The sequence below is a fragment of the Hylaeus anthracinus genome, unplaced genomic scaffold (genome assembly GCF_026225885.1).
Source record: "Hylaeus anthracinus isolate JK02 unplaced genomic scaffold, UHH_iyHylAnth1.0_haploid 12001, whole genome shotgun sequence".
In the NCBI taxonomy this organism is placed as follows: Eukaryota; Metazoa; Arthropoda; class Insecta; order Hymenoptera; family Colletidae; genus Hylaeus; species Hylaeus anthracinus.
In genome coordinates, this window is record NW_026534348.1 from 3,642,664 (window position 1) to 3,655,559 (window position 12,896).

General features: G+C 43.2%; 2 protein-coding genes across 4 annotated transcripts in view; both read right to left on the bottom strand.

Moving 5' to 3' along the window:
* Positions 1 to 6,830, bottom strand: part of LOC128891023 (E3 ubiquitin-protein ligase CBL) — a 26,946-nt gene extending 20,116 nt beyond the window's left edge. The window contains exon 1 of the mRNA XM_054150152.1: positions 5,951 to 6,830. Within this exon, the coding sequence (XP_054006127.1) occupies positions 5,951 to 6,516 (566 nt within the window). The 5' untranslated portion in view covers positions 6,517 to 6,830. The remainder of the gene's footprint in view (positions 1 to 5,950) is intronic.
* Positions 6,831 to 7,042: 212 nt separating this feature from the next.
* The window catches only part of LOC128891079 (glycerol kinase), a 17,660-nt gene continuing 11,806 nt past the window's right edge, over positions 7,043 to 12,896 (bottom strand). For all 3 annotated transcript variants that reach the window (XM_054150267.1, XM_054150268.1, XM_054150266.1), the window contains exons 3-12: positions 11,024 to 11,103; positions 10,070 to 10,328; positions 9,380 to 9,597; positions 9,060 to 9,272; positions 8,876 to 8,986; positions 8,538 to 8,794; positions 8,254 to 8,459; positions 8,036 to 8,179; positions 7,872 to 7,958; positions 7,043 to 7,788 (exon numbers count right to left, since the gene is read on the bottom strand). In XM_054150267.1, the coding sequence (XP_054006242.1) occupies positions 7,691 to 7,788; positions 7,872 to 7,958; positions 8,036 to 8,179; positions 8,254 to 8,459; positions 8,538 to 8,794; positions 8,876 to 8,986; positions 9,060 to 9,272; positions 9,380 to 9,597; positions 10,070 to 10,328; positions 11,024 to 11,103 (1,673 nt within the window). In that variant the 3' untranslated portion in view covers positions 7,043 to 7,690. The remainder of the gene's footprint in view (positions 7,789 to 7,871; positions 7,959 to 8,035; positions 8,180 to 8,253; positions 8,460 to 8,537; positions 8,795 to 8,875; positions 8,987 to 9,059; positions 9,273 to 9,379; positions 9,598 to 10,069; positions 10,329 to 11,023; positions 11,104 to 12,896) is intronic.

Consider the following 12,896-nt stretch of genomic DNA (forward strand, 5'->3'; position numbering starts at 1 on the left):
AATTCCCTGACTTTTGGAACGTGAGAAAAAGCATCGAAGCCTGAACAATATATGTCATCAGCTGACTTCTACAAGGAGGCGGTTACTCGATTCGACATTGTTTCGTTTGTTCATCGATTACGCGGAGATGGCTCGACCTCTTGCATCTGGTAGAGTATGTCCTCCCAGGTGGTCCCGTTATCAAGCCATTTCGCGATTTCTCATTTTTTTACCTGTCTATACACCTAGTAGTCCGGTGCTAGTGCGAATAGCAAATGCAATTAACGCCGGACCAATGATGTTTATAATATTTTCGTGATTCCTGCAGTAGTTATCCCAAAATCGAGATCTATTTTTGTCAAAAATTTTCGTGCGCCTACCAAACAGCGTTTCGTGTATATATTTTTTATTCCGCTATTGTTTCCCCGACTTCTTAAAAAGTTCCCTGACATTTCCCTGAACAGTTGGCCACCACGTTCGAGACATCTTGTAACTCTTTCCCGTGCACCAAGGTCGTACGATTCCTTCGAGTCGCGGCGCAGGCGTAATAACGATAAATATATTATTTCCGGTGCGATAAATCGAATCGAAGCTTGCGGTTATCTTATCGGCGTCGAATTAAACGCGCCGTGAATCCGGGTGTTATGCACGATTTAAAGAGTGCCGAGAGGCGCGTGCACGCGCGCATGCGGCGGCCGGATGTCCGTGGATCATTTGACCGGAAACTGAAAGTTCGCACATCGGCGTAATCGAGTCGGCTCGCCGCATGTTAATCGCGCAGCAATCGCCCGCATCCTACCGTTCCAAACAGGAATGGTTCTCCGATAATGCTCCTGCTCTTGTTTAACCTTCTTCGAGGAACGCGTGGGCTCGTTGTTACGGGAAAAACGAAATGGGTTCGAGAAGCGCAAATGGGCGAAATTCTTATTTAGATTCGAGCCGGGAATTGCGAATGAAACGCGAGTATGTACGGGGCGAATACTTTTCAATTTTAAAGCCGATGTCCCGAGTCGAAATAAAAATGGATCTCGATTCCAATCTTCTTGGTTATACTAGAGGAAAAGAAAAAGAGATACGTGCCCCGACGTTTGATTGAATAGGCCTCAGTTTCGGAGTGACACATTTTTTTTTATAAACTATGTAAGTTAAACGACAAGCTCGATGTTCCCGAGTAAATACTTCATTATAAATACGTACATGAATAAATTTTATATATATATATATATATATACAGGGTGTCCCAAAAATGTTAGAGGTCCTTGAAAAGGGTGGTTCAGGGGGTGATTTGAAACAACTTTTTCCTTAGCGAAATTGTTGTCCGAGGCTTCGTTGAGGAGATATTAACGGAAAACACTGACCAATCAGAGCGCGCGGATACCGTTGGAGCGGCCGCGATAGCGATGGCTACGCGCTAGGTAGCTGCTCTCGTACGCGAACAAGTGACTCGACGTGCATCGAAGGATATTGACGCGGCCGCTCAGCGCGTAGCCTTCGCTACCGCGGCCGCTCCAACGGTATCCGCGCGCTCTGATTGGTCAGTGTTTTCCGTTAATATCTCCTCAACGAAGCCTCGGACAACATTTTTGCTAAGGAAAAAGTTGTTTCAAATCACCTCCCGAACCACCTCTTTCAAGGACCTCTAACATTTTTAGGACACCCTGTATATATATTTATAGCGAAAAATTTATTTGGAGACGTCAAACCTAGTATTTAATTTCGACAAATTTTTTAACACGTATAAAGGGTAGGAATATTTATAGGACTGGCTGTGTGTATATATATATATATATATACATATACGAAATAGAGTTTAAGTTTACGATTTTCAAGTAAAATTCCTTTAGTTGAACGAAATTCCGTCCATCTCTGGTAGAAAGAATCCCTACGGACGTTCGTGTAAGAACAGTTAGATCCGCGCTTCCTTTCAAACCGATGGCGTACAGAACAAAGCTTGGTCGTAGCGACCCCGTTAATGGAATCTGCAATTTAGCAAATAGCCTTAGTCGCGACGATGACTTTTTCTGGGATTCAATGAGTTCGTGTAGACGGTACATCAGCGGAGCAGTGATCGTGATATACTCGAACGCATTGTTTCTAACTAATTGCGTGTGGATAACGATTAGAATTTTCGGTACGATTTCATATTATTTTGTGACTTTGAATTGGCTGTTCTATATTTACGAGTTTCTTGGAAGCGAGCTTTCGATTAATCCACCGTTGATGTTCCTAGATTGCGGAACAACTAAATAGATACCTAAATAAATAAACAACAGGCTACGGGAAGCAGACGGACGCTTAAGTTTCTACGGGTTTAATATAACTGATTCGCCGGGGCGCATAAAGTATTAATATTTTATCGTTTCCCAGGAAGCTTATTCTATTTTCAGCCGAGTATTTTCTAATTTCACTAGCGGGAACGTTTCGAGGTAGACTAATACGCTATCGGGTGCTATTAAAGTAGAACCTCCATCGCCCGCGAACGAATGAAGAAATAAAAGGGTTCGAGGAAGCTTATCTTACCGAGCACGTGTTTTTAGAATTGTTTCAAAGTCTAATCTCTAATCAAACATCAGTATAGACAAAAGCAAAGAATATAGAAGTAATATACATTTTGTTCAAGGATATCGCGATAAAACTTCTCGATATAGAGTGTTTTTCTTTTATTTTCCAAACTATAAATAAACAAAGCTTTGTTGCTCTTTGTCCTTACGGAGTATTAAAGGCAGAAAGGGTCGAATCGATATCTCCGCTAAACTCGAGCGATAAATGTATTCGAATCGTTTTTTAAGACATTTGTCAAGATTAAACTCCGAACTTCGTACGAATTTTTCCACCGGCTCGAAAATGTTTACTTCCGACTGGCTATTTTAGCTCCAGCCGATCAGGAAAAGGAAAGAAGATGACGCGTTTCCGTCGGACGATATCGGAAACGATTCCCTCGCAACGGATCGATAAAAACACGTCCGTGATTTCATTAGAAACGTCGCCGAACAGTTACCGCCTGTATTAGCGCAAAGTCGCTTCCGGTGTGTGTAATCGGAATTCCATTTATACCTCGTTACGGAGCATCGAACCGTGTAAAATCGTCAGGACGAACCGTTACCGCGCATTGTCGCACGGTTACTGTTCATCGGCCAGCGGATCGAGCGTCGTAGGCGCGGACGAAAAGAAAGGAAAGGTCCTCTCACGAATCCGAGCATCCAGGGACACGTCCGATGACAAAAGAATTCGACAAGCAGATAACGGTGGAAATTTCGTGGAACCATCCCGCCCGCAATCGGACACGCTTCCTCGTTACTGTTTCTCGAAAGCCGGACGAACAATTGCGTCATCGTACTGCTAATCACGATCAACGAAGGAAATTCACTTCGATTGATCAGTTATCGATCGCGTTTAGTTATAAAGAAAAGTCGACTAAATATTTTCACTAAAACTACGATTATGATACCTCTCTTAAGCTCTTAAGCTTTGGTTAGGACCAAATCAGCGAAATCATATCGGACTTTGTGGAATATTTAGTACTTATTTTTTACTAGTATCTACCACCAACAATAATTTTGTACCTCGTGGCCGTTCACGAAATAATCGTGGAGCTGCTAGCTTAATATTAATATTACGATTTTCTTGAAAACGGTAACAAGCACAAAATATTTCTTAGTGGTACGAATTAGTAGAAAATTCGGTAGTAAATATATCCGCTTCGATTTCGTCATTTATATTAATTTTTAACATTTTCAGCCGACTAGCTTAATATTAAGCTAGCAGCGCCACGATTTTCTTGAAAACGGTAACAAGTACAAAATATTTTTTAGTGGTACAAATTAGTACAAAATTCGGTAGTAAATATATCCGCTTCGATTTCGTCATTTGTATTAATTTTTAACATTTTCAGCCGACTAGCTTAATGTTAAACTAGCAGCGCCACGATTTGTTCGAAAAAGCCATAAGGTAGAAAATTATTGTTGGTGGTACAAATTCGTACAAAATAAGTACTAAATATTCCACCAAGTCCGCTATTATTCTGCGGATTTGGTCCTGTCAGCTTAAGAGAGGCGATTATGAGATTGAATGTAAAGGTTGAGATTGAATTTCTACACCTTTCAGGGCCTATATTATCAGCCCTACCTTTCTACCTAGAATCCAAGCCATCCGTTTTGTCGGAGTTTAAATTCGAGTTTTCAGATACCGAAATTCCCCTGGCTGTCTACTAGATCCGTTTCCTGGTTAGTGTTCTCGGCGAGGGGAATGGTTACGTTTAGTATCGTTTTACAAAACGATAGGCACACACCTACTTTTACTGGAATACGTCATGACGCGGAGCTGGCCGTCTACGTGCCGCCGCGTAGCGATTTATCAGCTGGTATAAATAAACGGCGAGAGCAGTTCGAGCCAATTCATGAATGACTGACTGCCGCTGCGCGGTCTGCCTCCGGAGATTGGGCAAAATTTTATTCGAATAACAGATGACGAATGAATCGCTGTACAGCGATTTATTCGCGACGTTTATAAGAGTCGTGCGGATCAGTCTATGTACGAGTACAACTTCGCTCTATAATTCGATCGAATGTTATTATATTAGCAACAGTTACGCAGAACTGATTGATGCAGAGCTGATTTTACGTAGCATAAAATCTGCGGTCTACCCAATTCGTTCGTTCGTATATTCGATCGCGCGGATCGATTGTGGAATAACTAAAGAAAGTATGTGAACATTTTTTCCAAGAACACGGGCTTCCACGTAAAGCAACGTCAGAAACGTGATAATGATAACGATGACCGAATACGTGAGCTTCGTATCGCGGGCAAACGTTAAGTGAATTAACGTTATCGCGAAAGAAAACGAAATCTTGTATTACATATTTTTCTTTTTCTTTCGCCTATCTCGTGCGTGTAATTGCAGAGGTCGCTAATAAACGATAAAACGTATCGCGCGAGTCCTTACCGTGACATTGTGAATTTATTATGAAAACAATAGAATAAAAGAATCCGCTATTCATGCCTGACGACTTGCGAGAAAACAGGTTATGTTACAGGCTATTCAAAAGTAGACGAATACGGAGCTTCTCGAGGACATAAATACAGTACGTAATATCGTAACAGAAATGGAGCAAAATGAATCAATTCAATTCATAGTCAATTCAATAATTTAACATTAGACATAAAATATTGTGTACGTATTACTTATTAATAAAACGAAAGAAACTTTTGGGACAACCTAATATTTGCACTAGAGCCTCCTTAATGATATTCTTTCGTTTTCGCGAGATTGGTATATCTTGTAGCATCGTCAGATTAATATCGGTATGAGTAACAGATGACAAAGGTGTCCCTTGTCATGGAAGAATTAGAAATAACCCGTATACGGGTGACGGTGCTTTTCACTGAAGAACAAACAAAATTAATTTCGAATGTTCAGTAACAAAGAAAATAAATACGAATGAAATTCTTAAACCTCAACGAACCTATAAAAATAAATCCCACAATAATTGTTTGATTACGTAGCTTCCAATAGCCTAGAAACAAAACTTAATCACAATAGAAATTTTTAAGTGTATCAGAAAAGAAATAATTCGTAACGAATATGTAAAATGCAGGCTAGGTCTAGTTCTCGCGAGAATCGTATCGTTTGTTTCTGGGCACCCGGTATATGGGGTTCGCGCGTGAAAAAGAACGCTTCCGGCGGATGAAATACATTTCGCGTACGCCGTCAGCTGCACACGAGCCGACACGTCCCGGTTTTCGGTTACGCGATAGGTAATGTCAATATCAATGAGACGCGCAGCCGTTTTTAGGTTAGGTGTGCGCACGTGCGAGGCTCACAGGCGCGCGTTTATTATTCGTTTTTACGCACACGTCAGGGTCGCGAGTCGGCAACACGCGGCGGTCAGGTGTGTCCTGTTTACACGATTCAAAGGACGAGAGAAACGGAAGGAGAAAAAAATTGATCGTTCAGGGGCTGGATGGTACGCACCTGATACCGAAGCTTTCTTTCCAGAACTCGGCTGCATCCGCTTTCGTGATGCGGAACTTGTGTCCGGCGAACACACCGCTGGGAAAGATGGCCTTCAATTCGGACAGCATGTGGCTGAAGACTAGGCTGAGCTTCGTCAAGTTCCTGCGATAGTGGGAAGTCTCGTCGAACATCTTCTCCTTGCCTTCCTTGAACAACTTGATCGCTTGTTTGCACTTCCGCATCAGATTGTTGATGAACACGCAGAAGTGTTCGTTACTATGCAACACCTGCATCCTGTCCTCGTATTTGCTATAGATCAGTCTGAGCCGCTGATACGTGTCGGGCAGGATGTCGAGGATGAACGGCGGCGAATTTTTCAAATTCATCCGTTGATGTTGACACAGTTTCACCACCTTGTCCATCAACTTCCAGGTTTTATCCAACATCCGTTTGTCGGTGGAGAGTTTCGGCAGTGTCATAGGGTCGGCGAAACGACCGTGGAGCTTCTGAAATATCGAACCTATGTGCACGGCTCGCGTACGACTGCTGTGTCCTCCCGACGACATCTTGACGTGCGCGTGCATATCCCTCCGACACCGGGACTCCCTGGTGGTTGGTGCTCGCCTTCGTAAGCGAGTCCCCGCGCACTCTTTCCACTTACACCGTCGAAACAATCACCGACAACAAGCCTCGCTTAGGTTAGCCTGGTCTGCACTCGCGCGATACGATATACCGCATTTCCCTTTTAGCGAGACTCGTCCACTACCTCGACGACCTTCTCACGAAGTCGCGGCCACGAGATGTACCATAACGTTACGCGATACCGCATCCTAGTCTTTGCTACACCGTACCGACAACAGCGGACAGCTACAACGAATCGACACTGACACGACCAAGCGTGCCCGTGGCTCGTTAATTATGCTTTCCCCTGCGTCCACGTGACGCTTGATGGCGTTAGTGTAGCGCGCTCTATTTGAATTTCTCGCGTCGCGGTCCCATCGAGAATGTAAACAAACGATAATTTTTTGCGAGACAAATTCGCCTCGTAATGACGCATGTTTGGTCGAGAAAACGCAGGATGTCGTACCGTTGAGGCTGAAAGAACGAATATACCGGTAAAGCAAGACGAACGTGTATTTCCATATACGCTTTTATAATACAATAATTTTAACATTATACATACAGAATGTTTGACGGTGTAACGAATAAGTTAGAAATATAAAAGAGGGTATTGAAATTAGGGTGAAGATAATTATTAAATCATTTAATTAAATGTATAAATTGGAAACCTTCGTATACCTATAATTATACAAAATTATGCATAACTGTGCCGGTTCGAGACATCGTACTTGGTTTATACTTCGTTTACCTCGACTGTTATGTTTCGCGAAATACCACGTTATCTTGTATCGACTAACGATGAAACGATACGGACGAACGTTTTTTGTATGTTCATTGTTTCCTAATACTTTTCTTGAAACGTTTACCATCGAAATCGAGTTCCTTCTCTTTATTGCTCTGTATTTCGTTTAATTCGTTATACATTGAACTTTTCTTGGCAAGTTTAAGTGGAACTCGTTCTACTGATTGAAAGAAGTTTCTTGTACTATTTGTTTTGTAATTCGTTACTGATGTCGATATTCTGATCTACTATTGATACTTAAGTTTCGACAGTCTTGTTCCTACCTGCGCTTGCAATTAAAATATAGGCTACCTGCCATCTAATCGAATCTCCATTGTAATAATGTGAACGTGCTGTCACCGATTTCTTAAATAATAACTTAATCGTAGTAAGATGAAGCTCGCCATTAAGAACCAACTCGCAGGCATCGACGCCAGAATACAGTACCTCTCATCTGAAACATTAGACAAATATTTTCTTTTGTAGTATCAACAAAACTCGCAAGTGCGACTAGACATTCGACGTTCATAAATTTACCTGTCATTTGATCGGACATCTTAACTTCCGCCCAGCCCAAACTTCTTTCGACTGCCATCTTCCATTTTTTATACCTAGCATTTCTCTCTGCGAACAGAAAGTACTTTTACGTATAGTACTATAAAAATACGCGAATTAAGCAGATCAATTTTAAACGTATTCACCTTCTGGGGTTGTCGTTGGCAAAAATGTATCCGTCGACACCGTTTCTACTTCTTCGCCCTCGAGTTCCCAAACTCCTATGCCTTCCGCGCAACCTGCTGCCATCGCTGCTCCTAACGCTGTGATGTCTGGCATAGTTGACCTGACTGTTAAACGAGAATACGACGATTAACGTATGATTCAATTTGTGTTTCGATGATGCCGCGTAAAGAATACTTACATACTGGTGTACCGCAAAGATCTGCTTGCAATTGCATAAGAAGATTGTTGGTCGACATTTTCCCATCCGTTTGTAACTTGGTTAATGGAAAACCGCAGTCTTTGTTCATAGCTTCTAAAATATCTCTCGTTTGGAAACAAACAGCTTCCAACGATGCTCTTATTATATGTTGTTTTGTGGTGTATGCGGTTAGACCACAAATAATTCTGCGTAAGATATATATACTCGCTTAAGAATCCGCTGTTGAAGGTATGCAAACGAAAACCACGGAAAACATTACCTACCCTCTAGCGTCCCGTCTCCAATATGGAGCATACAACCCCGTAAAAGCAGGCACGAAATACACATCACCGGTGCTAAAAACAGTTTCAGCTAGATGCTCGCTTTCGTGGACATCCTTTATGAGCCTCAAGTTATCGCGTAACCATTTAATAGCAGCCCCAGCCACCGCAACCGACCCCTCCAGCGCATAGACCGCCGGACTATGAGGACCGAACTGATAGGCCACCGTTGTGACTAATCCATGCGATGAGTAGACCCTCTAAACAAATTTTTTTAAATACATTAATATGTAAATAAGCGAACAAACTAATTAGAGTATTTTTAAAAATGAAATACTCACCGTTGTTCCTGTGTTACACAGCAAAAAGCACCCACTCCTGTACGTGTTTTTCGCTTGGCCTCTCTTTAAACAATTCTGACCAACCAACGCAGACTGTTGATTTCCTAAAATCTGATAGCAAATAACGTAGTATAGTTCACGCTTCTTTCAATAACTCCCTAATCAATTCTACGAAGACACTTACACCGGATATAGGTATACCCTTTAACGGTTCGATAGCGATCTCCCCGTAAACTTCGGCGCTGCTCCGGATCTCTGGTAATATTTGTATAGGAATGTCGAAATATCTGCACAACGTGGGATCCCACGATAGGGTTTCTATGTTCATTAACATGGTCCTCGAGGCGTTCGTTACGTCGGTGATATACAATCCGCCGTCTTTGCCACCGGTTAAATTCTGCAACCATTCTTCAATGAATTCTCCGACGACACCAAACTCACGTTCGTGTATCGTTATTCCTCTCGCTGCTAGGTAGAGTCCATAGACGCGCCATACTCACGTACCCAAACGATCCACGTGTCCATTGTGCCCACTTTACATCGTTTGTCGCGTATCGCTTTTCTTACCGCGGGCACGTTATCTTTCAACCAGCGAATCTTCAACGCCGAGAAGTAGGGGCTAACTGGCAAACCGCACATCGGCTTGATGTGATTCTTACTTTGATCGGGGAACTTTGCGACTATTTGATCGACGATCGAAGCGGTCCTTATATCGGACCACACTGAAACGTAACGAGAACATCGATGAGACGATGAACGACGATCTTGAACGTTTCATCTTCAAAATTAATTAATTTTATTCCTAAATGTTCTGTCATCCACATATGAGCTACGTGGCGATCAACGTGTTAAATGTTATTTAAACTATTGGAGACTACGTAATCAAATATTTTTAAATAAAGTTTTTGAATAAAGTGAAGTCTCCAGAAATGCACAAGCTCGGGTCCTCTTCTTTATTCGCTGTCCTTGTCTAGGTTCGAAGCTCGCCGGCAAACGTCAGACTATACATATACGATCATGTTACATTGCTCGGCGATCGAACTTCTGGACCCCTCAAGGGGTATACCACCTAGTGGTGGGGACAGTTTCTGTGCATTTATGGTAGAGAAAAACCTCTCTTGTGCATTTATGGTAGAGAAAACCTCTCTTGTGCATTTATGGAGACTTTACTGTATTATTATTCTCGGCACACACCTATCGCGTTATACAACGGTTCGCCGGTGGTCGTATCCCACGCCATGGTTGTTTCCCTTTGATTCGTGAGACCGACCGTCACCATCTCTTCAATTTTCAACCCGAGCACGTCGAATTTCCGCACGACGTCCTTGATGCACGCCTTCACCGCGAAAAGGATCTCCTTCGGATCCTGTTCCACCCATCCTTCCTGAGGACAGATTAGCTCTACGTCGATGTTGTGCGACGCCACTTCCGTCACGTGCTTCGCGTTGAATACCTGGTAGGACACAACGGAACAATTTTAACTCTTATATTTACGGGACACTTAACACGTTGACCACCGGACAAATATTCTTGAAAATCGCTGCCGGTATTAACGCGCTCGCTGGCAAACTATTCGTGAAAATTTATATGAAGTTATCGCTTCGTAGAAACTTATTTCCGTTGAATTTAAACATGTACTTGCGACATGTATTTTTGCGATTTTCCAAAATTCGCGAATCCTACGGGGATTTATTTTCTCGAACGTTCATTTTCAGAAGTAAAAGTTCTGTCATCCACGTGCGAGCTAGGTGGCGATCAACGCGTTAAATATTATTTAAACTATTTAAGACTGCGTAATCAAATGTTTATCTCGGTATTTATTTCCGTGACTTCGTTGATATTCGTGAATTTCGTATTTTTTAACCTTTGATGTTTGAATTTCAGAGTTAATTTCTTTTAGTTGTTTAGTGAAAAGTACCGTCACCCGTGACACGATAACGGCGATTGTTTTAATATACATAGTCCTGAGAGACGGAACTTGACTTGTCCGTATCCGTTTCTAGGACACTCAGCTGAACCGAAAGATAACGGGGTAATTGGACGGATAGCGTAAAAGTAAACAATAAGACGTTAGCGTTTGTAGAATAACAAAGTCCAAAGTGAAAATTAACACGAGCGGGTATATAGTTTACTGTGACAATGGCTCACCACAAAGCGAACGGTCCGCGTGCCGACGTCAATTACTCCGATAAGGGGCCCTGGTTTCTTCGACGAGCTTGGCATTGTGTCTGAAAAATAAACACAGCCTTTGAACACATGCTGTCACGAACGCTGACGACTTTTTCATATATTCTATAGATTTTCCACGTAACGAGAAAAAGAAAAAGCCAACGGACACTGTCGAGTTAATTTCGTTTCGACAAGAATTCGGCAACGGCGAAACTCACATTCTGGCATTCGTCCGTTAAACGTTCTTCCGACCGATCGAAACAATATTCCCATCCGTTTTCATATCGAACGTCCGAAAATGCGAGCCTGTTATCACGACCGTTCTGTCTCTCGACTAATTCTTGAGAACGTAGGTTTCGCTTTACATAAAGTCCCATTTAAGCAATCCCGTCGCACTCGTGCCATGATCATAGAAAAACTGATGACATAACGTGCGGTATTTTTCGCTATCGTGCTTTGTTAAGCTCTTCGATGACCCGCGCGTGGGTTGAAGCGATAATGGGAAAATTACAGATGAGCCTATCATCAAGATACACGATTCGCGAGGCTACTTTCACGAAACTCCGATACGAGCAGCGAACGTGTTCGGAACGTCCGGACCTTCCAGCGGTCCGTGTCCGTTTCAGTTTCGGTCCTGGATCGTCGAAGAGCACTCTACCTAAGTGCAACGATTGCGATGCGAGCGCGAACTTGCACGCTCGCGCATCGACGAATGCACTTTGATCGGTTTGCGGGGCCGTTCCACGTCAGATCGATCGCTTCGACGTCGGGGATTTTTATTGTGACGTTCAATCGTGCCGCAGTAGTTCGTATTAAACGAAGGGGGGTTTGAGTCATCAGACTTTTGGATTCGCAACTGTGTCAAAGATACGAGCTCTCGAAGTTTTCTGTTAGAATCGTATTTTTATCAACTTTATTTTCTAACGGAGAACAACGTATACGTATAAGAACGTTAGAGGAAAGATGTCCGAAATTCACAACGACCCGTGCCGCTTGACTTATTTCGACGGACCGAGGGTCCGTCGCTTTTTGTCCCTGCTAGGACCCCACCCCTATTTCTGCTTTAAGGAAAAACAGACCCTTCTCCTCGAGACCCGAAAGCGGCGATCGTCGCGTTCCAACATTTTCGATTCGTGTGTATCTTCCGACTTTTGCGAAAGTTATTTCTGAAATTTAATCAGAATCGGTTCAAAGTGATCGTGTCTACGTATCTTTCGATTATCCTTTTCTGTTTCGTACGGTTCGGTTACTAACCTCGGACTAATTTTGTTCGACGACCGTCGCAACGGTTCTAAATTTAACCGTGCCTTTTCCTCCTTTCACCAAAGATTAGGCTCTTTCTTTCGCGGCGCTCTCGCGCTTTCCCGGCAGTCCGTAATATTCTGCGAGAGCGATAAACAGCGCGCCGGATAACGGCGATGTTCGCGAGTGTCCTCGCGGTGGAGCGCGAAGAAGAAAACCAAACGTCGTGAAATCGCGCGGATCCTCGACGAGGCACAATAAATCACCGCGTGGCCGACGAGGGAGGAAGTCCAGAGATTTCAGCGAACGAGCCTCGGGAACCTTGCACATAACAGAACTTTTAATCCCAACGATCGATCGCATCGGACGGTTGCGAAGTGTTACACGCGACGAACCGCGCTAGTTTTCGCGTTACTTTTCGCGTTACTTTTCGCGCCACTTTTCCAACTCCTCGGTCATCAATCGGGGGAGGCTTCCACGAGATACCGCGTTGTCGTAAGATTGCGTCGGGAATGACCGAAGGGAGCCGTTCGTGTCGGCTTTTTTAATCGTGATACGGTAACGAGAGAGAGAGAGAGAGAGAGAGAGAGAGAGAGAGAGAGAGAGAGAG